The sequence below is a fragment of the Mizuhopecten yessoensis genome, unplaced genomic scaffold (genome assembly GCF_002113885.1).
Source record: "Mizuhopecten yessoensis strain PY_sf001 unplaced genomic scaffold, ASM211388v2 scaffold11027, whole genome shotgun sequence".
NCBI classification, from domain to species: Eukaryota; Metazoa; Mollusca; class Bivalvia; order Pectinida; family Pectinidae; genus Mizuhopecten; species Mizuhopecten yessoensis.
Window position 1 is genome coordinate 183270 of NW_018408842.1, and position 26955 is coordinate 210224.

Consider the following 26955-nt stretch of genomic DNA (forward strand, 5'->3'; position numbering starts at 1 on the left):
TGATCTTAACATAGAGAAAGGTAGACATGATAATATTTCGAGACAAGACAGAATGTGTACATGCTGCAATTAAGCCGAAATTGAGTTGAATTCCATTTTTTACTTAAATGTCCATTTGATTCAGATTTACGTCAAAATTATATTAAGATTTTTTTTTTTTTTATCGAAAACCTAGTATATTCAAGCTAGTTCACTTATTAAGTGTAAACAATGTTAAAGAATAAAATAAACCGGGAAAATTTGTACATTTGACATTCAAGGAAAAAAATAATATATTGAAGGGTTGATTATGATATTGTTTAATCTAAGCATGAAAACACTCCGTTATGACTCTCTCTCTCCGCTTGTTTATATTATTGTACATATTTATGTTTGTAGTTGCAACTTATGGGCCGCAAGGCCTAAGGAATAATGAACATTGAGTTAGGGGGAAGCTTAGCCCCAAACTGTAGTGCTATAGATCTCCCAATAAATATGCTGGCACCTGTAATGGCTAAAAAGTTTTTTTTTAGAAACATGTTTGGTTGTGCCGCAAATCTGCTATTTTATGCACCTGCAAACATATGTGATGTTATTCGGCTGTGATATATAACAGCATATCTAATATGTGCCTTTATCAACGTTTATAGTAATATATCTATATTTTATATATATAAAAGCTCCCCGACAGTTGGGAACCAACGTGAGATATGAAGTGCAGAGAGAAGTGGTCCTACCTTTGCTATTGACAGTCATATCATACACTGTCACGTGTTCAAAGTCCAAAGGAGAAGTTCAAAAGAGTTGAAATAAAGGCAGTAGGTCAATGTTGTTCTCTGTATTGACCCTTAAATAGAATTATACAGGGCCTCACATAAGCCGGCTATTACCCTACATGTATATGTACAGTGGGATACGGCAACTCTTTGTGTTTCGATTTTCCGATGTCCCATGAAAAGAAGACATGGACAAACACACACACCTCTCCCATTGTGAAGGAAAGACCCATATGAGTCGCCTTTTACGACTACTATATTCAGATTGTTTCATCGTTAGTTCGTACATCTTATGTATTGTACACCTTGATAAGCTTAACGTATTTAAACAAAGTCATGTTTATCCATAAACCGATCTGACATGATATATTATACTTCACTCTTCTAAGACGTGTCATTGAATTAACCAGATCCCACGTAGTTGGCCCGGGAGGATATTGGTCGGTCCGAGATATGGCCTATATACAGCTTGAAGTATCGTAATGGCAAACATATCCATTTCCCTGACAAGTATACGATGAATATGTATGTTTGTATAAAGACATACGTGTAGGTATGGTTGTATATACATGTACATTTCTATTGTTTAATGAAACATGCTTACGATATTCACTTTACATACAAGTTTACATCTACATTATGGTCATGGACCTAATGGAATGAATTTTACTTAACAGATAGTTTATGCAGATATAAAGGCTGAAAGGTTGTCTCGTTCTCCTAAACGTTGACTCCATGTATTCCTCAATGAAATGAAATAATTTCACGACGTCGGAAGGAAGATATCGATCGCAATGGGCACCTATTTTTGTAGCGTAATTATACATTCTCAACCTTATCTGATTGCCATATCCATGCAAGGTACACATAGCATGTAAATGTATCCTAAATAACTAATTTGTTTGCAATTTAAATGTATTTCAACATTCTGGAACAGAAATGCGGATATGTTCTACTGTAGTTTAAGGTTTCTTGGTTAAAAGAATGTCACTAGATTTTACGAGAACATACCTAAATTCCCTTATAAATACTTAGTCCAAAGCTCCTATAGCAGATATTTGTATGAAAAGTTACAGTTAAAACAAAAAACATCAAAATGGGAAATTGTGACACCACCCAAAAGGAATGGGTGCACCAGGTTCTTTTCCTTTGGATTTTATTTTTTGGAAGAAACTAAGTTGTCTCCTGTCACACTCTATCCCATGTGGCTGTTGGTTATCGTATTGTGGAACATGCTTGTTTAAGTGGCTGTCTAATGGTTCATTAGTGTGTAAACTGGAAGTGTTCCTTATGGTTCCCACAGTGCGCAAGGCAGTTTTCCGCTCTTGAGTTTATACTCTAAACCAAAGTAGGACAAACTATGCAGTTGCAAACACCGCTTGAACAATGGTCGGTCGTGGTGACGTAACCATGTAAAGATTGCGACAAACCAGTACCGATTCGGTTACCAATTTTAGAATCTAGGCGCCATTTGTTACTGCATACGGTTCATGTGCTGATGGATTGGGGATGTACTTTTAGGACAACCATACTTGATTTGTCAGTCCCCAATCCATGCAGACATATGTGGCAGTAATTAGTCTAACTAACAGGTACAATTTACCAACAGTAACTGGCCTTACCTGGTATAGAATCATAATTAATATAACATATCAGCATGCTGTAATCAGCATCGGTGATTGTTTACATTTCAATATGCTGAAATCTGGACTGTATACCAGCATCTTGTTTACTGAAGTATAGGGATTCGCTATCTACTCATTCAGTTATATCATACAAACACATACGGATTGTATAGACGTTGCAATTTTACCACTTTACTATCCCATATCATATATATTTCATTTACAGTATATATCTATTTTGTAACACTATTTAACAATAACATGAATTCTTTGTAACCAACTGATTACTTCCGGTTCATGTACACATATCCGGTTCAACACGTAAATTGGAATAACAACAGATGGTGGGACTTGATCTCATTAAGTGACGTACTGGATTGTGTCACGCAATTCAAAATGTTAGACCAGCAGTATACTAGTACTTAATACTGACAAGACTTACTCCAGTTCTCTGCCTAACAAAATTATTGTATGGGAAGCTTTCATTCAGTGAATTGAAAAGCCTCCAATGTTTTTATGGTATTAAGTGAAGTCTCTGTTGATATACATCTATTTGATGAAAAGAATCCATACCGTAGACAGGGAGAGGAGCATCAGACGAGACTGCTAAGCACTGCTGCTCCATATAGATAAAATGATTGTATGGACTATGCAGTATCGTTGTTTAGTCCAGGGTGCAGTCATGTTAATTTGATGCTTTTGTTTACTCCTCAAAGGAGGCGTAAACGTAAAAATGGTCAATTGGATACAATGTAGCACTCGAAGACCTGACGGAAAGCCTGAAGAAACCGTTTGATAAACACTGTATTCAATTTGTAAAAACAAACAAAACATAACCAATGATCGAATATTGAACTTTCATTAACAAGGAGTGAGTGGAGGGATGTAAAAAAGCACAATTGCATTACTTTTGTTGATGAACACCTAACAATATATATTTGATATTATTTCAAGGCAAATTGAGCTGTTTCGTTTGTACGACATATCATTTGATACGTTATACCATGGAATGCTTCACCAGCGAATATTTACTAGGGAATATCTATCAACACAATTGTTTTGCCGAATTATAATACATTTTGAGCAGTAAACCCTCAGCCCATTCGATGTTTACATAATATGTATTATTACACCGTTTCTCCGGTAAAACGACATAGCATTTCTGCATACATATCACAACTAAAAAATGGAGGGGGTATGAAATTAAAAACAAATTCCAGCTGATGACCTGATGTATCAATATTGCAAAGGAATAGATTATGTTAGCTTTATAAAGATTACATGATTTTGAAAGTATTAAACACTTGAAAAATTAAGTTTTTCTTATTTTTCTATTAGTTCAGGAGTTCACATTGCATTCTGCAACATTCTGTTCTTGATTTCTAAAGCCATGGAGTTCTTTCATATACAACTAACAATGGGCATTTAATAACATTTAGCAGGTATGTAAGTATAAAAACAGATAGGTGTTCCCTTATTTGCACAATGTTAAAACAAAGAATGTTAATAGATAAATGCTTTTCCATATACTACGGTGGCCCTTACATATTCTCTTGTCTTTTGCTTAGTTTAGTCATGTAACTGAATATTTGGTAAGATATTTGTCAGTCCGACGTTGACTTACAGCTATCTTGTATTGATTGATTATAAGCTTTTCCATGTTATGTTTTGTGTCTGTGCTAGGTAGCAGGTAATGTATGCCATTACATGACATTTTACTTGACACCGGTGATGGTATATCAAGTTTCATGTGCGTGTATTAGTGACGCATGTGCCGAGTTTGATCACCTGAGTCTAGAACACCGATGCATACATTTTAACAAAATGCATGCCACTTCAAATGTATAAAGCCTAAAGTCTTATCAGTGACAAGTTTTCCTCCAGTATTTCGGCAAGCATAGCGGTTGGGGTATCTAGTTACCATCAGTTCAAAGTTCTGAAAAAAACCAGAATGAATTTGGTCCTATTTACTTAAAATGTTACTTAAAAATTAAATTGAAATCAAGGATTAAGTAACGAGTTTGCAAAAGTTAAGTAAATATGTCTTTGAATAACCGGCGTTCGCATCAGAATGTTTATTTTCGGAGACAGAGAAAACACTACAGATCCGACCTTTTCCAACGCCAAAATCTCCATGAGTACCATGAGGGAGTGACGAGTAAACTTGGCCCCGAACTGTACTGCCATAGACTTCCCTAGTCCTCTACTCGCACCTATGAGGACTTCGAAGGTTTCCTTCAGAAAAAGATGCCGATGTTCTGCCATGCTGCTTTTTGGAGCTCCAAACGTTTATATTAATGACCTAAATCACTGTATTACACGACAACAATAGGACTGAATTGCTTCAGAAAACTGTACATTTATTTGATACTATTAAAAAATGATTCGTAAATAAGACAACACAGCAGTTTTATCAGGTAAGGACTGTCTCATATAGAGTTAATCTAATGTACAATACTAAATATAAACATGTACTATATTTATCATTAACAGGTTAAACTTTTTTCTCTTTAACTCTATATTAATCATCTGATGATGTGATAATTAAACTATTTACTTAATTTATTTTACTATCTATAGATTCTAGACTCTAGAAACAGTTACACGTTTGTGTTTTCCTTGTAGTCGAATTAAGACATATAGTACCGAATTGTCAATATAAAGGTAATTTGAAGTAATTTGTTAATGGTTTATTTCATTACTATCATTGGGTAGTTGAAATGTTGAATTCTCCTAAACGAATGTTAAGAGGTATTAGTGTTTTTTTGTAGAGAAAACGCAGGTTCCCACAGAAAACGCAGTCTTCAATCTGAGCAACGTGATTTCCTGATTCGTTCGTTATAACATAGCAAATGTATACATTGATGAAACTGAATGCCAACACCAAATACCGACATTTTCCCGAATTGTTGGGGTGTTGGGTCAAAATAAAATCGTCTTGTCAATATAATCAGGATGTCATTAGTATCTACCGTGTTGATATGATTATAAGGTACGCTAAATTGAGCAATGACCATAGGGGGTATGGTAGCACGATAATAGCAGTCATGTTAATCAAGATATTTCATTACATACAGAAATAAGAAATGATTAACATTAGTGTAATAACATCGGTACTGCCTTTGTTTGAGACATTTTGTTGAGCTATGTAATATAAAAATATGTCACATGGGTAGGTTTATCTCTAATCGGTGTTATATGTGCCTTGTTTAAACTGAATTTCTTATCTACGTATAGAGGAGTGCATCTGTCAAGGTCAATGGGTGGGTAAACAGTCTGCCTGTCGTCTGATAAATTGTGTACTTTGATGTACCTGTCCATTATAAGTCTACTACTTGCTCGTCGATATTGCTGTATTTTGTGCGTTAACTTATGTCTCACCACACTATTATAATTACAATAATTCAAATTCAAAGTCAAATGAATGTTCGTTTACAGGACATTACATTTTTGAGAATAGTTTACGCATCACCGTACCAAAATAAATAGTTAGACATTTTGCCAATTGGTTTGTGTATTGCAGTATGAAGAAGAAAATTGTGAACGAAATATCTTCACAAATACGCATTGAACATTTACTATCTAATGGGGTACCTCATATGCAATACAACGTCTTCAAGATGAAATCAATTTCCATTTCATGTTGTGTAGATGTACCGTATTGGGTCCGAAACGGCCATCCATACTGGTGTGTGTGACGATTTAGGTATTTTCAAGCCTGTTACGGAAGTCATGCTAAGAGAGACTTTAACTTAGAAATGACTTTGATCGATATGAATAATGCTATGGGACATTTTACATGCGTTAAACTTGATGGCATTGCTTAGCTCTTGGGTAGATGCACGGTTTATAATAAACACTCATCATCAATTAGAAAACTAAGCAGTACACCTCTTATGTTAAGCATGAACAAAACCCAATGTTCAATGGTGTATAATTTAAGGATTACAGGGAAAGGCGAAACAATTAGCTATCAGACATATTTCAGATTTGGTCGATTTTGATTCTGATACAGCCATACTGTAGTTTGTAAAATGTTTATCTTTTGTGGGGGCACCGTCTGTCTTTATCTGTTCATATTGTGAAATAGAAAAAGAATATGTTTGCGTTACTGCTTAGTTCGATTTTTCCCTAACTGTCCATGTTATATATTTAACTTGTCATTTTTTTCGAATTGGCTTTTTCAAGCAATGTCTTTACAATACCCAGAATTAAAATAATTTGACACTCTCTACATAAACAGCGTTTTCAAATGTGTTTTCTTCCAGAATCTGAACAAGCGTAGATATTGGAACATCTGGAGACGTCATTGTTCCATCAGCTCTAAATTCTGAAAATATAAAATATACCATTTTTTATTTTAGATAATTGTATTCGTAACTAAAGTTTAAAAGTTTTATCTAACACACCTTGCATTTTTATGGAACATATATGAATATTTACTCAACGCCTATACAAATTGCTCGCATTGTATTCAGATATAGAAACCGGTCATTATATATTGTCAATACACGACAGTAATCTACTTTATACTTTATTTAAGTGTGATATTAAGTGTTACTGTGAATTTATATTTAACAAATTTAACATAAAACTATTTAATGAAATCTGTAGCAACTGAATAAAAATAGTCTGTCGCCACATCACAAATGCAATAAAATATGAAGTAGCATGTTAAAAAAATTGGTTAGTTAATATGACAAACCGGAATCATTGCATCAGCTGATTCATACTAGACAACAGTCATTGCACCGCATCAGGGTTAAATATTATATAATACAGAAACGATTTTGTTACTACTTAACACATCTTTCAAAGACTACTTAAACATTTGTTAGCATTGGTAATAGCATGAACACACGTACTTTGTAACATTTCAACAACAGACTTATCCATACACGTTTTCTCAACTTGTTTTGCCATGTCGGTGTCGGAGCAACCCGGTGAGAAAATCAGTATCCTTAGAGACGGTTCCTCCACGGCCAGTACACGCATATACATGTCACGGGCAGCCTTACCTATACGAAGTATGTAGATAAAAGTTGAACGTTAACAAATGCCCAAACATCTTAGCTCAAAAAGTGTATACTGTACAATGGACATTTACATAATATAAAGTAGGCCCAATCAACATTTTACGATGATATAACTACTGTCAAAAACTGAAACGACCTCACGTAATATATTTTAATAATGCAATTAATATATATCATACTATTTTATAATAATGTTTTTTTTAACAGATATTATGATATATTTAATACATATTATAATGATAAATCATTACTTATAATTCGTTATCAAGGTCATTAAGATTCATAAATTTCATTTATCATCACAAGTTTTAAAAAGAGACTCATTGGTTGTTACAGTCGCATGAGTTGTAAAAAAGTTAATTATCTGTTTTGATGTAACAAATAACATAAAAGCATGCACATTATCAAACAGTGGCTTTTTGATTCCCCGATAAAATGATGCTAGGAAGTGACCGACATTTATCAAAATCATAATATAATAGCATCGCCGTGGAATCTTTGAATGATGAAACAGCTGTATGATGCAGTGTGATAGATTTTAAAGATAAGATTCTATTATGTCTGTGTCTAAAGATGAAGATTGTTGGAATTTTAGCCAGTTTGGCCCTTTTGCCACTAGTCCCTCAGGGCGCGGAAAGAGAATATGTTCATACCCTCAAACTACATGTACAATAACACGATGGTTATTTCTGCTATCATTTATGAAACTGGAGAGGGAAACCGTGGCAACTTTAGCATTTTTTACCCTTTTCGGCCGTGCCCTTAAGTCCTGGAGGTGCGTTAGGTATTGATGCTCATTCCATTAAAATGCAAGTATATGATTATCAGTCCAAGCAAAATCGAAATAAATCTCACATTATACTTCAAAGTGTTTTTTCCATATCAAAAGTATATCCAAATGTATCCCCTCCCAAGAGGAGAATTGATGACCCGGGGGTAACGAAATCCACGTCTTTGACAAAGCATCTTAGGACCATACCATTTCTGAAAAAGATTTGATTCACAACCCGGGGTATGGTTCATATAATATAATGTCTGGTTTGCCTTTGACCATGGTACTTTCCTGATTTGTTTTTACTTATATCAGTTCATCGGTTTTTTAGAACTCACTAATATGATTTGTTAACGATAGGACGACCACTGGTAATTGCGATTGGTCAAATGAAACTTCATCAAAGGTGTCCTATAATTCAATCCAACCGGAAACTTGGTTTGCTCTAATTGTATATTTTGATTTATTGACAATTAGTAAGAATCACAGACGTGTATTTACATGAAATATGGCGAGGCATTTAGAATGTTTTAAAAAAGTTGTACTAACCTGCACAGTAAAGATGATATGATGCCAAAGGAACTGAGGTATGTGCTGACGACATATTGACAACGACACGAGATTTTGAAGAATCTGAGAAAGTCTGGAAGAAACTAGTGTTAAGTAAGATCATTCCGGTCACGTTGATGTCGAAGTACTTCCGCACAAACGTGGAGTCGGAAAGTTCCAGCGACCTCTTTGATAAATCACCCATAGTAGCACAGTCGTGAACGATCATATATTGCTCAAAGTCATTTTGTGAAAAGTTGTTGTCTTGTAAAAGTCTTGAAAAAATGCCTTTGAAATAATTTTTGTCCTCTGAGTTTCCCTGGTCAAAATGCCTCACCAAAACGTCGATATTCGGAGCCACAGACAACACTTCTGACTTGACACTTTCCAAAGGCAAAATATCCATGAGTACCATGACGGAGTTAGGGGGAAACTTGGCCCCAAACTGAAGTGCAATTGATCTCCCCAGTCCTCTGCAGGCACCTGTAATGGCTACAAAGGTTTTCTTTAAAAATATATTATGGGGTTCCGCCATTCTGCTGTTGAAGTAGCCACCTAACGTGTATGTAACTAGTTACTGTTATAATACGACTGAATTAGGTAGTAAAGGTCCGTCTTGTATGTGCCGTTATCATGGTTTATCGTACATGTATCTCCCTGGGTAGTTGTTAGTTCCTGTGTGATATAAAGGTAATGATTAGGTGATCACAGCAAAGCTGTGTTCGATCCTGTCCTATTATAAGGACAACAACGCAGTTTATTTTGTGCATTTTAATAGTTTTGGTCAACTTGAATGTGTTAAAGAATGTTAGGTATTACAACCATTTCCAGAGATAATTAAGAGACACATGTTTATTCATCACTTTTATATTTCGGATTAAATTCAAAGTTGACAAAGTTCCATTTTTTTTTTATCCCGAATGATATCCGTAGCATAAAATGTTTTATAATTCAGACTTATGGTAAATCATAATAGGCTGAACGCTCGAATGTTGTAATGAAATGGTGATATTGTCGTTACCTGCAATTTTTGACAATACGGTTTTTTACAATCATAACATATACTGTGTACCTCATAAAGTGTAATGTACCACATGGATTTGTAAAAATTGTCTGTTCATTCTATCTAAGCTCTATTATACCTCAAGCCTATAGGGTACATGTATGTCACTGAATTAAAAAGATCGACTATATCTAACTCCTTTAAATTCAGTAGGACACTGTTAATGATATATATTTATTATATTTGTTTTATATATTCACTTCTATCAATGGATTTTGCCGTTGTTTTTCTTCAGAAATTTAGTTTGTCGTGACCCTGGATAAATTTAACACTTATCTATACAAGATCAATGTTTGTCTGTGAAACAATGTGACAAATGTAATATAAATGTGTTTATATACATGAAGCTTTGCATTCATTCTTAAATGTTATTGATTACTGATATATATTGAAAATGTTTATTCTTTTTTCCATCTTATGAAAAAGTCGTTATTCTAGTATAGAATTTGTCTTAAATAAATCTTTGAAATTCATTATTGATTCAGTGGTATTATGTATGATGTATCAGACTGTAATTGCATGTATATACTTTATAGTATCGGTACTTAAGTGTGTGCTTAAAACCCACATCCCACAAGGTGTGTTAAAAATAGGTCAAAAGGTAGTTTCGAATGATAACAGCTTGAAATATTGCGGTAAATAGCATGTACCAATGCATGCGTGCCAGTAAGGAAGTTCATAAAAATTGTATTCACTTGGACAAGGTTTGATGTTTCTTCACAATGGAAAATAGGAATATCGATGCTTTTGTATAATACACAGCCTATAAATAGATATCAGCACACTATTCATCAACACAATGTATAATCATTTCAATAGCTACCTTAAGAGAAATAATATCATAAAAGTTATCACTGTCGTTTGGCAAAATATGATACAACAAGGAAGTTCAAACTTCAATGTATATCTTCATCATAAAACGGCGTTTACAAGCACCCTACTAGTTGGTCAACCCAGTTGAGTTGAGACCATTCAATTGGGAAAGGCATCTCAATTTAATAATTCTTCTATCTACAATTTTAAACGGATATTTTCTTCAAAATCTGAAAAATCGGGGAAAAATAACTAATGTCTCCCATTGATCAGTTTTGTAATCTGATACTTTGTATTCATCATAATACTTCATGTATACAATTCATTGTATAATGTAATTAAGATTTCATCAGAATCCATTGTGTTCATGTAATGTTATTGCATATTATTGTAAGTAAAGGAAACAACAGTTTACCATTATCCAAATAAGAATTTTCATTTTTTCCTGAAAGGCCGTCATATATCTAGCAAGTTATCATTTGGGATTCTGGCCTTTAGGTACATGTAATGGGCTTTCACTCTTGAGAATCTCAGGTTGCCCTATCCAATAAAGGTATCTACAACAGGGAGATGGTTATGCAGTTCTTATCAATCTTGGACAGTATCAATGTCAATGCAGCCTAGGCGCCCCAGATTAGTTATTACATGTATCATCTACAATGTACTTTATACCACCTAACGGTAACACGATACATTTATTATCATTTGTTGTCAGTATAAGAAGAAGTTAAGAACGATTTGGGAACAACTTGAGAAGAACCTGAGAACGGTTTTCCCATTCCCTAGCCCTTGGGAACGTAATTTCTCAAAAAAGAACGTCTGTTCGCGCCAGATGACGTCCGAAACCGTAAATAGTGTCCACACAAAAGTGATCCGCGTATGAAAATAGTTCGTCATAAACATATCAATACAGAGTTAAGGAAAATATTGTGAGAAGAAAAACACCATAATGGTGTAATGTGCATATGGACAAGCTAATGACGATAGGATTGTTTTAAAAGTATTATTTTCTACGTAGTTTAAAGGTTCATTGTATTCCTTCGCGCAAAACTTCTATTTTTTTAAAACATGGTGTTCAGTTGAGTTTTTTAAATGAAGAAATATATAAGGTAGAAGTAGATAGATGATTAAAAGTTTATCATACAGTATTTTCAGTGTTTGTCGTTCGAACAATTTTCTCAACGCTCGCACGTACAATGTAGATAAAATCTCGAGGCCACCTGCCGTGGCATCTCGATTTTATCCACATGCTCGTGATGAAAAAAATATTCTCACGACAAACCCTAAAAATTCAGTGTGATAATCTATAAATATCTTTCGCATGACGATGTCTGTTACCTGCTCGTTAATATCGGTACATCTTGTAAGTGCGCTTTACCTTTTAGTAGGTCGGTGATCGTAAGTAATGCTTAGTATAGTATCCACTCTTGTAATCGCAATAGACAGGAAATGCTTAACGAGTCATGCATCTTAGAAACGTCCTTTATCGAGATTGTGACGTAACCCCCCTATCGGTCACGGCCCTGCCCTTGACCTCAGGGATCGACGGAAGTCTAGACTGCGTTATACGTCAGTTGTCCGTCCATGGTCATTAGTGGTTGATCAATCAAAGTCTGTAACTCTGTAATGTGAGAAGTAGTACCGCTGCCACCATATGTGCGTGACGACTAATTAACTAAACTATACCTGTCTTGTAAAATGGCTATTGACCCAGCCTCAAATATACATGTGTTAATATATGAGACTAGTACAATGAGCCAAAGGCTCGATTTGACAGGCCGTCACTAAAGTGTTATCAAGGCCTTACTGGTCTCGAGGTTCGAAAAATGTGTTACGAGCCCAGATTTGTAAGCGATTCCGGTAACTTACTTAAATGAAAACCATGATTCATTAAATACAAATATGTACATTTATTGTGTGCCGACTATTTACATAAAATATGAAGTCTTGGTCTTGATCCTGATCCCTAGTTTCCGTAATCGAAGGTATTGACAAAAGGTGATATCCAAGTTCGTAGTCTCCACAAAGGTGGGTTCCGTAATGGTTAAGACGTACGATCCTCGAGATGTGTCCTCTCCGTTGGGGCCTCCGCGCAGCTGGCGGTTAATCAGCTCCCCCCGACAGTGCCTGGGAGAGAACGTGTGCCACCCCAGTCTGTGATAACCAATGGTTACTCCCTTTGCTGAAATCTAATCCACTGGTCGAGTGTAAACACTATAACAACACGTACTCTTATAATTGCTAATGAAATATGATTGAATTTGATTATAGGCTGACTATCCAAAATATGAGGGGAAAACTTAACGTTGAAAGTAAGCTCGAAGTAAAATTCCTCTAGGAGTACTAATAGCGGAAATTTGGTAAGGCAACGCAATGACATAATATGACGATAAATCCCTATCTCCTGGTCGGGTAATATTCCAACAACGACAGAATAATAATAATCCCTTCACCAATAGCACAAAATACTTGATCACTAGTAACTAATTAAACTACACAACTCATTATACCGTCAACACTTTGGTTGTACTGACCTCCCAATACCACTGCACATTCACCACATATATTCCTTATGAATGCAACACAATATAAATCCAGTCACTTCCTAAATCCCTCATAACTAACACTGTGCAATAACCTTGTCAATCCTGTATGAATACAACTTAATACTAATACACAGTGATTACATAAACGCCTTATGACTGAAACACAATATACTGCAAAGTGATCACATACATCCCTTGTGAATATAACACACTAGAACAGCATAGTAATCCCATAAATCCCTTATGCACATAACACAATATAACTACACAGTAGTCACATAAATCCCTTATGAATCTAACACAATATACTGCACAGTAGTCCCGTAAATCCCTTATGAATCTAACACAATATACTGCACAGTAGTCACATAAATCCCTTATGAATCTTACACAATATACTGCACAGTAGTCACATAAATCCCTTATGAATCTTACACAATATACGGCACAGTAGTCACATAAAGCCCTTAGGAATCTAACACAATATACTGCACAGTAGGCACATAAATCCCTTATGAATCTAACACAATATACTGCACAGTAGGCACATAAATCCCTTATGAATCTAACACAATATCACTGCACAGTGATCATGTAAATCCCTTATGCATATAACACAATATGACTGCACAGTGATCACATAAATGCCCTATGCATTTAACACAATACACTGCACAGTAGTCACGTAAATCCCTTATGAATCTAACACAATATCACTGCACAGTGATCACGTAAATCCCTTATGCATATAACACAATATAACTGCACAGTGATCACATAAATGCCCTATGCATTTAACACAATATACTGCACAGTAGTCACGTAAATCCCTTATGAATCTAACACAATATACTGCACAGTGAGCACATAAATCCCTTATGCATATAACACAATATAACTGCACAGTAACACAAGTTCTTTATAAACGGTATCCAGTTCCAGGGTTACACGATAATCCAGTGGAATACACAAAACACATCCAGAGGCACTGTTGACACTTCTCTATTCTCCACGCAAGTTATAAGAATTACCCTATTCCAGACTGACACTTCACATTTACACGTTAAACCAAATCTGGTGGTAATTCTAAGTGGTTTCTGCCTAACACTTTTATGGGATGAATCTCTACAGGTTGTCGTTCTAGTAATCAGGCATGACTAAGTGGTGATTTTATGATCGCTGCCGTCACTCCTGTGACCACTGACACTACAGCTAAAAATCACCCCCTCCATGCCTGAGGATGAGATAAGGAGTTAATAAGGTCTAAACAAATAATTTAGTTGATTAATAAAGTTGGGAAATTAGTAACTATACACAGTTAGTTAAGACCCAAGATAACGAAGAAAGATATAAATCTTCAAGGTAGGAAAATCCCCCGAAATTATGAAACACTTATATAAGGTAATATTACAGTAATAAACACTTATCTAAACAAATGGCAAGACATATTATGTATTTACCCAACTGCCTGATAGTCCTGCTTGAGTCATCTTCGTTTAACAAGCCGCTATCTATAATAGGTAATGATGTGTATAATCCAATCTATCTCGTGCGAAATTCCTTATCTCAACAAGCCCTAGGGAGCCGCGCACCCCTTTTTATACGACCCTCATTAACACCTATTGACTAATTGACCAATCAAATTGGGCTCCATCGGCCAGGGTCCCGGATGAAAGGAGGGGGTTTCTTCACTATTGAGTGGCTACTCTGCCCACCCCCCCTACTCATGACGTAGAGATCCCTATTTTTAACAGAGAGTGGTCAGTCTAGGGTTAATGGCTCCTATACTATCTCAACTGTGTGGCTGGGAGGACTCGATGAACCCCAGTAAATTACACATGAATTGTGAAACAAAATTCTGGTGGGCTGGAAGCTTACGTCAGCTAGGAAATAAAGACGGGGTATAACTTTGTTACAATATGAAAGAAATGAAGTCACAGAGGGTATACATGCTACCTTTATGGAATATGTATTGTTATACCATTTCAACACTGGTAGTTGATCGTAACACAACCTTACCAAATTAGTTCTGGATATTTTTGAAGACTTGAAAAATACGAGGCAAACAGATTTTGTTTAATCCGGATGTTTCAACGAAAGAATGCGTTAGATATGGTCTTTTCATCCTGATTGCAATGAACTTAGAAATACTAGAGATTTGTTTGTTAAATGAAAGTTTCAGTATCAAATGTTTCAAGAAACAAATATAGGTGTAGCACAAATTAAGTTTTTGGACATTGCAACTAACGTTGGTTGACTGCTGGAGCTTTAGGCTTTCTCAATATATCATCAAACCTGCAGACAATGAACATATTTACCCAGATTTGTGGCGTGTGTTTTAAAATGCAAATATTTAAGTTAGCAGCTTTAACGTTATTTGCCTGTGGTCTTATAACCCTCACCTCATATCACATATCCTGTTATTACACTCCTATTGACTACAGCTGCTGAGACATGTATCCGAATACTGTTAGGAAGTTAACAAGTCTGGCATCGGTTAAACACACGTGTTATAGTCTGGATAAAGAGATGATTCTAGGATCGGTTTTAGACTTGTTGACGTAAAGTTATGTGACTGTACTAAGTAAAAGATCATAATATCCATAGATGAAAAGACAGAAATTCTTCTAAACAATTTACCTTGCATACCTGTTGCATTAAAGTGTCTCATTTATGTTACACTGCTGTATCATGACTTCTATACCAGGTTTTAACACTGAACTTAAGAGTTAGGATGCCTCAATAGTAACTGATAGAGCTGATGCAGATTTAAATATATATTTAAAAACCCTCTACCTACATGCAGAATATAAAAATTGAATAATAAAAACGTAATAAAAGATTAAACATTTGTCTATGCAAAATTGTGTAACTTTACCAGGCAAAGGGTAATTGATGTATATTTGTTACAATATATGAGTTCTACTTAACAATATACATTGTCTATTGCGTGATATCTTACTTGTGTTGTAATACGTGAATCCATAATCCTCAACCCGCTAGTATCTATAATAAAGATATCAGAGAGTTGATGTAAAACAACCCTAGAAGTTCGTATTATGTAATAACTTTACATATATCTATTTATTGTTTCAGATATGTCGTCACTCTCTACGTAAACGGCATTTTCAAATTTGTTTTCTTCCAGTATCTGGACAAGCTTTCCGACTGGGGTATCTGGAAGCGTCATCTTTCCATTAGCCCGAGTTTCTGAAAATAAGTAAGTGGCCTTATAAATATTAATTTTCACTGTCGGCTACGCGTTTATCTAACATACTATGAACCTTTAAGCCGACGAACCTTGACTCAAAGGGTTTACAAATGGCATACACAATCGTTTTAAGATAGAAGGAAATAAACCTTTGTTATCAATGCACAAAGTGAGTTCGGAGATTAATGATAAGATACTGGGTATAATGTACGAATAACACAACGAATCATTAAATCTCTTAAATCATGCGAGACTAGTTATTTAACCGCATTAGAGTAAAATACTACAGATCACTTAAATAAGTGAACGTCTAAATACTGACATTGTTTACAACGGGAAACAAACTCCAAAGAATTCCCAAACCTTTCTCTGCATGGGTAGTACTATGAAACACTTACTTTTTATCATATCTACATTAGTCTTATTAAAACACAATTGTTCAGCTTGTTTTGTCATGTCAGTGTCGGAGATGCCTGGTGCGAACGTCAGTATCCTCAGAGAGGGTTCCTCTACGGCAAGAACACGCATATAAATGTCACGGGCAGCTTTAGCTAAAGGTAGGAATAAACAAAGTATACATACATTGTAATTAAATATCGAACAACAACGGTAAAAACAATGTCATCGTCAATAACGTAAACAATGTATTAAAAAAATGTACAATAATGAAATTACCACCTTCAATTATAAAAACAACTTCAAAATATTGTACCATTTTACTGATTAAGTTAGTTATTGAAATTGATATTGAGATCCAAGACCATTTTTTTCAACACTAATCCTTCCTAATCAAACTGCATTTAACCAGAAATACATTTGTTCTATAAAGTCGAGTTATTAGAAAATAAATCAGTGAAATCTAAATTTTATCAATGTATCAAAATAACCAATATGTCAATGGTGAAGGCAAATGTCATGAAAATATTAATTGCCTAACTTAATTATAGCAAAAGCTGAGTGAAATATGACATGGGTTTTAAAGTGATTTGAATGTCGTAACTAACCTGCGCAGTAAAGGTGAACTGATGCCATGGGAGTGGAGGTAACTGCTGACGTCATATTGACGATGACACGAGACTTTGTAGAATCGGAGAAAGTCTGGAAGAAACTCGAGTTAAGAAGAATCATCCCGGTCAGGTTGATGTCGAAGTACTTCCGGACTGACGTGGAATCGGAAAGTTCGAGCGATTTCTTTGACACATCACAAAGGGTAGCACAGTTGTGAACGATCATATATTGCTCAAAGTTATTTTGTGAAAAATTGTATTCTTGTAAAAGTTTTGTAAATATGCCTTTGAAATAATATTTGTCTTCCAAGTTTCCCTGGTCAAAATGCCTCACCAAAACGTCCATATTCCGAGACCCAGACAACAATTCTGACTTGACACTGTCCAAAGGCAAAACATCCATGAGAACCATGACAGAGTTGTTGGGAAACTTGGCCCCAAACTGAAGTGCAATTGATCTCCCCAGTCCTCTGCTGGCGCCGGTAATGGCTACAAAGGTTTTCTTTAGAAATATGTTCGGGTGTTCCGCCATTCTGCTGTTGAATTTACCACCTAACGTATAATTATGTTACCAGTGACTGATATAACACGACTGTGCTAGGTATTCAAAGTTCGTCTTATATGTGCCGTTATCTATCATGGTTTAGCATACATCTATCTCCCTTCATAGTTGTTGAACAGGTGGTCACAGCTGTTTTCGATCCCGTCCTACTTTTTGGACGCGTTCAGAGTTAATCTAGGTATATTGTTCGTTGTTTGCTATCAGGTATGTGATATGAAGATGTACTTATATAAACAATGAAAACATATCAATATATAGAACATGTAGGTAGAATAGCAACTGTGTTGATGCTAATATGTATTAAAGAGGAAACCTTTCCAGCACAAACTGCCCTCTAGTACTTTATACCTCTATTATGTAAACTGAAACATTGTATATCATTTCTTCTTTTTGATGATTCAACTAGGATTCGTCGTCAAATTAGAAATATTTTAGAAGAACTTGATAATGAATTGACAAAGGTCTATTAAGCACCTTTATACATTTGATTGATTTCAAACTTTACATTTGCAAAAAAATATCATTTTAAAAGTAGATCTGTTTGCTGCACCCTTATGTTTGTCTATGCATAATCAAGCCTTGATAGAGAGCGTTTTATCTGTTAAAATACCGACGTCTTCCCGTGCTTGTGTTGATATGTCGTACCTTTGACTTAAATGCCTCAAAATGTTACATTGTATCAAGAGAGTGCGCTAAGGACCTACTTCCCACAAGGTTTGTTAAAATAGGTCAAAAAGCAGTTTCAAATTATAATAGCGTGACACCTGTCGATGTACCAACTAATTCAAATGTTTGAGTTCGTGATATCTGAAAATAATACATTAAAACCTCCATATGTAAGTATTCTCGGATTTCAGGTAAAGTTCATAAGTAAAAACAGTCACCTTTCACAAGTTCAAGCTTTTATTAATATATTTTTTTCCTAGAGAAAATTAGAAATGTCGATGTGCAATTACGATTCTCTGTTTTACTTATAGGTATATTAGCACAATATTCACCTTTTCAATATAAAATGATTACGAAAAAATGTCTCATTTAATAAACCACAAATCATTACTGTTGTTAATATGTTTCGTAAGTTTCGATTAATAATTAAAATGACATTAGTAGAATTATTGTTTGTTTATAGTTAAGTATAAAAAAAATCCGAATTGTTCGAACCGGATTCAGGTTAATTCTGTTACTAATTCAGACAGAAAATACCCTACTGTTTAATGTATATATATACTTCCTAAAATGTAGCAATATATGTACACGCATATTCGTTGAAAACAAAAGAAGCTTTTCCTTTTTCATTACAATTAAGGTATCCCATTGACAAATAGAAAATGTTGATATTGAATTTTAACCTAAAATGAAATTCGGAATAAGGTTTATAAGTTTGGTATGGATACGTCTGTTTCCTTTGTATCCATGATTTTTGACTTTACTGATTCGGCACACAGTAGCTTAATGAATTGTTTTCGTCGGTTTAGAGTCAAGACACCGGTCATATAAAGTGTTTACACACTTTGTTTGACCAAGGAAACACACGTTTTCGAATGCTCGCAAAATAAGTTCTCAATTCCTGTTCGTATTCAACACATGCTTAGTCTTTACTTATACGAAAACCTACTGGAAATCTTTCATTGTCTGTTACTGTATTAAATATTTAGGTTAAGCAGAGGTTGAACATCCACTGGATATGATTTGCTCGTGTTCGGGGCCGCTTAATTTCGATGAAAACATAATTAATACGTCCTTTGTATGCTATTGTTTAGCTAACGACATTGATACTTCAGTGTTAATGCTTACTGTTTCATTTGATAGTGATATGATAATTGCATCCACAATTTAGAATGGCAAATAATTCATTTAAATGCCGGTTCATTTGTCTCCAAAATACCTTTATGATGATTCATTTATTTATTATTTATATACTTCGATATTTGACAGTTTGGGGAGCAATATCTGTTAAAAGCTACATCTCGCATGAATCAAAGCAAACACCCCAGACAAAGCTTAATTCTACACTGATACAGTCAGAACTACAGTTTGTATTCACAGGTTAAATTACATGTGTATGTGACTCAGTCGACTGTTTTTGTAGCGAAACGCATCGTCTCACTGTCTACCGTTTTAATATCTGTTTGGTTAAACTATATATAGCTTATCTACCTCAACTTCTCTGACTCTAACCGTATATAGTCTGTCTTTTTTAAAATTAGAGCTAAGTCAGAGCTCGTAAACGTACCAGTAGGGATGTTGCGCTTCAGTTGAATTGGTTAGGAATCGCAATGAAAACGATCTGGGAAATTCGCCATGTACGTTTTAAGGAGTTAAAGGAATATGACTTAGTGGAGTTTACTTAACGTTAAGAAACGCTGTAAGCGTTTGTACATACACTGTTATATATACTGAACAAAAAAAGAAACGCGCGAAGTTCCCCCCTGCAGTACACCTTAGCTGTAAGGAAATAATGGAATATTTGGTCAGGTATTACATCAAGAACGATCTCCCTTCTCAACAATCTACCCTTAAATCAGCCAAGCGTGACGTTGTCATTGTGTGACTCTGTGAGCTTCTTTAGTCCAAATCACGCGGCGTGATCAAGCCAAGCTGGCGTTTTTCAAACAAATAATCTCAACGGATACTCTAAGTTCAGCCACATTAATTTTCCACGTTGGCATTTTGATTTCGCCATTGTCGGAGATGCCACGCTTAAGGCAAATTCAGAGGGGTAGACCATTTGCGATGTTGATGGGTGGTCATAGCCAAACTACTTTCGCACGGCAATTTGGTGTTGGCCCGTGTACAATTAACCGTTTCTGTACACGTTTCCGTGCTACTGGGTTAGTTTCCGATCGTCCCAGGAGGGGTCGTCCGCGTGTAACGACCGCACGACAAGACAGGGCGATTCGATTATCGCACTTGCGCAACAGATTCAAGACTGCTGTAGAGACTGCGTCGCATACCTTAGGTACTCATGGCAGACCCATTAGTCCTCAAACTGCCAGAAATTGCTTGTGTGCCGAGAAAATCATTGCGCGCCGACCTTATGTAGGGCCACCTCTGACACCACGGAGACGGCAAGTGCGTCTTGACTGGATGCGCAGACATGGCCCGAATAGGTTTGGGATGCATCGATGGAGGCGTCTGTCTGTATCGTTCAGACGGAAGAAAAAGGCTATATCGCAGACGCGGTGAGCGTTTCGCCGAGCTGCGTGGTTGAACGCGATAGATTCGGTGGGGCTTCTGTAATGGTTTGGGGAAGCATCTCCCATGGAGTAAAATTCCCCTTAGTGGTCCTGGATCAAAACCTCAATGCCGTTTGATACAGAGACCAGATCCTCCAACCACTTGTCCTTTCACTTCTCGACGTCATAACTTAATTTTCCAGCAAGACCATGCTCGACCGCATGTTGCCAGAGTCTGTCGTGATTTTCTCACGGCAAACAACGTTCAGCCTCTGGAATGGCCCCCATATAGCCCCGACATGTCTCCCATTGAGCATCTGTGGGATTAGCTGGACATGCGTATTAGGAAACGTCAAACCCCCCCAACTAACCGTGCCCAGTTGATCGCAGCATTAACACAAGAATGGAACAACATTCCCTTAAGGCGAATAAATGTTCTCATGAATTCAATACATAGGAGAATCCGTGCAGGGATTCGTGCAAAAGGTGCCCACACCAGGTACTTAAGTGTCGTTTTGTTTTTCGCGGGTATCCCACTTTGAGTAACTACTGCTTACACGAGTGACGTCACACAGACTTTTCTTCTACAGTATTGTAAAGAGTAGACTTGTCCTTTCATATTGATATAAAATTTTGTACAAATTTCCCAAAATATCATAGGCTTTTGATTGCATAATTTAATTGTGCGTTTCTTTTTTTGTTCAGTATATGTAACGAAATGACTCGATTAAGCTACACTTTGTTTTATACTTGGTCATAGTTGTGCGAGAGTCTATGAGTTCCCTCATCTCGATTTAGCACTGACTCACTGCGGCGTATCAACATGACTTCCTTTATCTGCCGTTTGAACAGATTGTTCTCTAGAGCTACGTGTATTCCCGGCATTCACATGATTTATCTGCGTGGCATGGTATGTGTTTGCCGATTTATTTATCTGGGACTCCGACTGCTTCCTTTCTGATCGGGTGAATTTCTTTCCTTCTTGGGTTTCCGTAGCTTTCCGGTGTTCACCAAGGCGGACCCCGAATCGCCTTCCAGTCTCTCCAATATACGATACGTCGCATTTTTTGCATCCAATTTTGTATACGCATTCGGCGACGTTTATATTAGGTTTTTTATCCTAAGTGTGAACTAGGACAATACAAAGCGTTTTGTGGGGCGTCATGCTTACGGCTACTGTATGCCGGATGACCACCTGACGTTTGGTTTTGTTCTTAACCTTGATTGACCTTTTCTTGTTCTTTCCCTTATTTTGACACTGTTTTTGTGCCCGATTTAGGGCCCGTTCTGAATATGCACAGGTTGTTATTGACCTAGCGATGTGATATGTGATCTTGTATTTTGTCCTGTTGTTCTGTGACTATTGTATCACATCTGTTGGGCAATGTGCGTATGACGCCTCACGTCTGGTGCAAATGATGGTGAGATTTAAAGTTCAGGTATTAGTCCGTCTGGGTCTTTTCTCTATAGACCAATACCTTCATAATCCATTCTAACCTTCATATTCCATACTTACCAACCTGAAAAAAATTGTTTAGAAATATCTTATCTTGTTGTTACAGTATACTGTAAATGATAAACCGTTCCGGTGATTGCATTAGATCTAAATATATATATATTTAATTCAGTGTTATTGAATTTTAGAAAAAAAATCACACTACAAAATAAAGTCATCAATATGTATTGCTTTATTTCTTCCATCTTTTGAATTCATACAAGCATGGAAACTATTATACCACTAGAATTTTCATTTAGATGAATATTTGATATTTTAAATTATAATGTTTACATAATTCCGGAGTGCACATACTTCCCTAACTGTATACATAATCCAGTGATGTTACCATTTTTGAATCGGCTATTCTCAGACTCAACAAGCACAATTAACAATTAACAAATCCTACGTAGGCAGCATTTTCAAACGTGTTTTCCTCCAGTATCTGGACAAGTTTAGAGATTGGTGTATCTGGACGTGTCAACTTTCCATCAGCTCTTAATCCTAAAATAGAAGTAGCCTTATCTAGTTAATTTCACATGAAACTATTAGTTTAGAGTTATATTTAACTCACAATACACCTTAATTGACAATCAACATTTACTCAATGACTATACACATGCACACAATGTATTCAGATATAGAAACACGTTATTATTTATTGTCAATGCAGGTTAAGTGATCTGATGTATTTCAGTTTGAAGTGTTAATGAAAAAATGTATTCAACCCATTTGACACAAAACAAAACTTGAACATCTAGAAAATGGACCAAAAATAGACTGTCGTAATATATTATATGCATTAAAAGTTGAAGTAGCAAGTTCATATATTGGTTCCAAACTACAAGGTGTAATTACGTAATTACATTGCCGAATCAAAAATCGCATCAGGATCCAAATACTATATATCACAGAAATGTATTTCTTAGTACTGGTATTGTTTACATTGCTTTACATATGGACCAGTATTACTTTGAGCACACGTACCTTTTAATCTTTCAAGAAAAGGCTTATTCATACACAATCTCTCAACTTCTTTTGCCATGTCTGTGTCTGAGGCACCTGGAGCGAACGTCAGTATCCTCAGAGACGGCTCTTCTACGGCCAATACACGCATATACATGTCACGGGCAGCCTTACCTAACAACAGGGACAAATATGAAACGTTAACAAGTAACAGAAACAAAGAAATAAACATTAACAACTGTCAATAACGTTATAAAGGTCTTGCAATAAAAATCTACAACCTGGAACCGGAAAAACAACTTCACAAAATACTTACATTTTATTTATCTATTTAGTTAATTATTACATTCCAAATGCAACATAAAGTGTATGTAAGAATAATCAACGTTAACATTTAAATTCTTTCTTGCCAAACTAGCGTGAAACAAATTGTATCCAACCGAAACTTCATCACATATGTATGTTGTCAATTAATGCCAAATCATATAAGCAAGACAAATAACTGCTAAAGTTAAGATGTGCATTAGCTAAGGAATTATGATCACTTAACCTTTTTATTCAATTTGTCAATTCGAATGAAATGAATAAAGTGATCCTTTAACCAATGCTAAACTGATGACATTAATTGGTTTAAAATATGTCATATTATTTAGGGTACCTTAAAGATGGTAGGTTACCTGCACTGTACAGATGAAATGATGCCAAGGGATCGTAAGTAGATGTTGACGTCATATTGACGACGACACGAGATTTTGTGGAATCGGAGAAAGTCTGAAAGAAGCTCGTGTTAAGTAGGATCATCCCGGTCAGGTTGATATCGTAGTACTTCCGGACTAACGTGGAGTCGGAAAGTTCCAATGATCTCTTTGTTACATCACCGATAGTAGCACAGTTATGAACGATAATGTATTGCTCAAAGTCATCTCGCGATATGTCATTTTGCAATAAAAGTTCATTAAATATGTCTTTAAAATAGTCTGTGTTTTCTAAGTTTCCTTGGTCATAATTTCTCACCAAAACTTTGATATTGGGCGCAACAGACATCACTTCAAACTTGACACTCTCCAAAGCTTGACTATTCCTGGCCATGAGAACTATTACGGAGTTTGCGGGAAGGTTGACACTAAACTGTAGTGCTATAGATCTCCCCAGTCCTCTGCTGGCCCCGGTTATGGCTACAAAGGTTTTCTTAAGAAATATGTTCGTGTGATCCGCCATACTGCTGAACAAGTCACCGCCTTACCTGTAAGCTGTTAGTGACTGACATAGTAAGGTTGTATCGCATAACAGTACATATTATCCGTGATGTTATCAAGGTGAGTAACCCATGCAGGGTCAGGATGTGTTGGCTGTGTCATTGAAAATTGAGAATCCTCTCTTATCAATATCACGTAACATATATTTATGGTTCGTAATTCGCTATTCATCAATCACGAAGGAAGTGTATATGATGAATTAAAACCATTCTCGTTAGAAAAGTGATTATATAAAAGTAGAATACGCATGTTGTATATGTACTGTGTCGATGCGAGTTGTATGGAAATATGTCCCGAACATAGTAATGTTGTATCGTATTACAATATATATGATCTGTGAGGTTATCAACACACGCAGGGTCAGAATGTGGTGGTTGTGTAGTAGAGGTGGTTTCGTTGTAAAATTAAAACTCCTTTGTGTTTTGTTAACTGTCAGTTTATTCATCGAGTGTATGGAAAGCTTTGTAAAACCAAAAGAACCCTGCAACAAGTACAAAGTACAAGTTACAGTCATAGATATAAAACAGACATACATAATCCCATTTAACGTTTACAAATGTAAGGGAAATAACTCTTACACGATTACATAACCTTTACCCTTACAAATCTAGTATCAACTGCGATACAATTCACAGTTACAACTTTTACGAAATACAATCAAACTCAAGCTTTGACTCCACACAAAATGACTGGACAATATATTAAATTCACAGATAGCAGTCTTCACAAACCAATGTTATTTATACTTTTTACATAAAAAACGCTATAACATACCTGAGTGTGGCACCAGGCCTTGGCTAAAACCTATATGTACGATGCCTTCTTAAAGCATATGCGATACACTGTAGTTTAAATAAAAGCCATCTAAACACATTTATCGAACCTTGGGCAAATGAGCACACGTATTAACGCCTCTTACAAAATATCAAATTACCTGACCTTCATTATTACGTTTTAATATAAAAAAATACTCTAATCATATATGATTTCTTATTAAACAAATCATAAATCATCTATACTTAGATTAGATCCAAATAGATTTGTCACTCTTATAAAACACATAATACATAACATTGGATATTACACAAAGACAAAGAAACACTTACATTACATCTCTCCGTCCGTCACCTATGAGTCCTAAAAAAGTACTGACGTGAGTTATTAGCCCTAAAAAACTTGCCAAAACTGACAACCCAGAACGAAGCAATGAAAACGTGATCAATGAACTACTATATGGTATACAAACGTATCAACATACGTAGAGTCCAAATACCACAATACACCTGTAGACATAACATCACAGCATAAAATACAACACGCGGACGCGGTAGTTTCATTATTTGGAGTACGAAATATAAACATGGACGATCGGCGCGCTATGGACGGACTTGGTAATCAAACATACATAAAAACAGAGACATTTATTGAAAAAAAATGATAATCCTCTCTAATCAATATCACTTGACAGATACTTATTGCTCGTAATGTGTTATCTATCAATCACTAAGGTTGTGAGTATAATGAATACAAAAAAAGCCATCTCCGTTAGAAAAGTGAATTATCAGACAACGTAGAATACGCATTCTGTATGTTTACTGTGTCGATGCGAATTGAAGGGAAATCTTTTCAGGACAAACTTAGTCTGATAAAAGAAAGGAAAGTGTTATCTATAAGAAAAAAAAATATTGTCACATTTATACTGGCCCCAATAATATTATTTAAAATATGTATAACATCTGAAATATAACGACGTCATAGCTTTGTAAAATTGTCCCTGGGTATTGGCTTGCCATGGCTTAATAGCGTTAATCATTAAAGAATCATTGAAGAGGCTGAATAACGAGGAATCGACGTCAGCATCCTCAAACGTTAGACCAGTTTAGAACGGCCTTACAGGAAGAGTGACGGAAAATATCGATGCCTTTTTGAATCGACTCATCGCTTCCATGCGACGTCGTTGTCAGGCTGTGGTCGACACAAGGGATGTTATTCCATGCGACGTCGTTGTCAGGCTGTGGTCACCACAAGAGATGTTATTCCATGCGACGTCGTTGTCAGGTTGTGGTCGACACAATGGATGTTATTCCATACGACGTCGTTGTCAGGCTGTGGTCGACACAAGG

At 35.8% G+C, this 26955-nt stretch overlaps 3 protein-coding genes across 3 annotated transcripts; all 3 read right to left on the bottom strand.

Annotated features, from left to right (window-relative positions):
• Positions 1-4728: 4728 nt before the first annotated feature.
• On the bottom strand, positions 4729-9296 carry LOC110464726 (sepiapterin reductase-like). Its single transcript, XM_021520090.1, has 3 exons — positions 8738-9296; positions 7246-7398; positions 4729-6710 (listed from the first exon to the last, which is right to left on the bottom strand). Exons 1-3 carry the CDS (start codon positions 9270-9272, stop codon positions 6592-6594), a joined length of 807 nt encoding a protein of 268 aa, XP_021375765.1. The 5' UTR covers positions 9273-9296; the 3' UTR covers positions 4729-6591.
• Positions 9297-13805: 4509 nt separating this feature from the next.
• Positions 13806-18077, bottom strand: LOC110464732 (sepiapterin reductase-like). Its single transcript, XM_021520096.1, has 3 exons — positions 17375-18077; positions 16769-16921; positions 13806-16369 (listed from the first exon to the last, which is right to left on the bottom strand). Exons 1-3 carry the CDS (start codon positions 17907-17909, stop codon positions 16230-16232), a joined length of 828 nt encoding a protein of 275 aa, XP_021375771.1. The 5' UTR covers positions 17910-18077; the 3' UTR covers positions 13806-16229.
• A 4716-nt stretch (positions 18078-22793) lies between these two features.
• On the bottom strand, positions 22794-26008 carry LOC110464730 (sepiapterin reductase-like). The gene is made up of 4 exons (XM_021520093.1): positions 25939-26008; positions 24254-24826; positions 23598-23750; positions 22794-23114 (listed from the first exon to the last, which is right to left on the bottom strand). The coding sequence occupies exons 2-4, from the start codon at positions 24792-24794 to the stop codon at positions 22999-23001; spliced, it is 810 nt and encodes a 269-aa protein (XP_021375768.1). The 5' UTR covers positions 24795-24826; positions 25939-26008; the 3' UTR covers positions 22794-22998.
• Between the last annotated feature and the right edge of the window lie 947 nt (positions 26009-26955).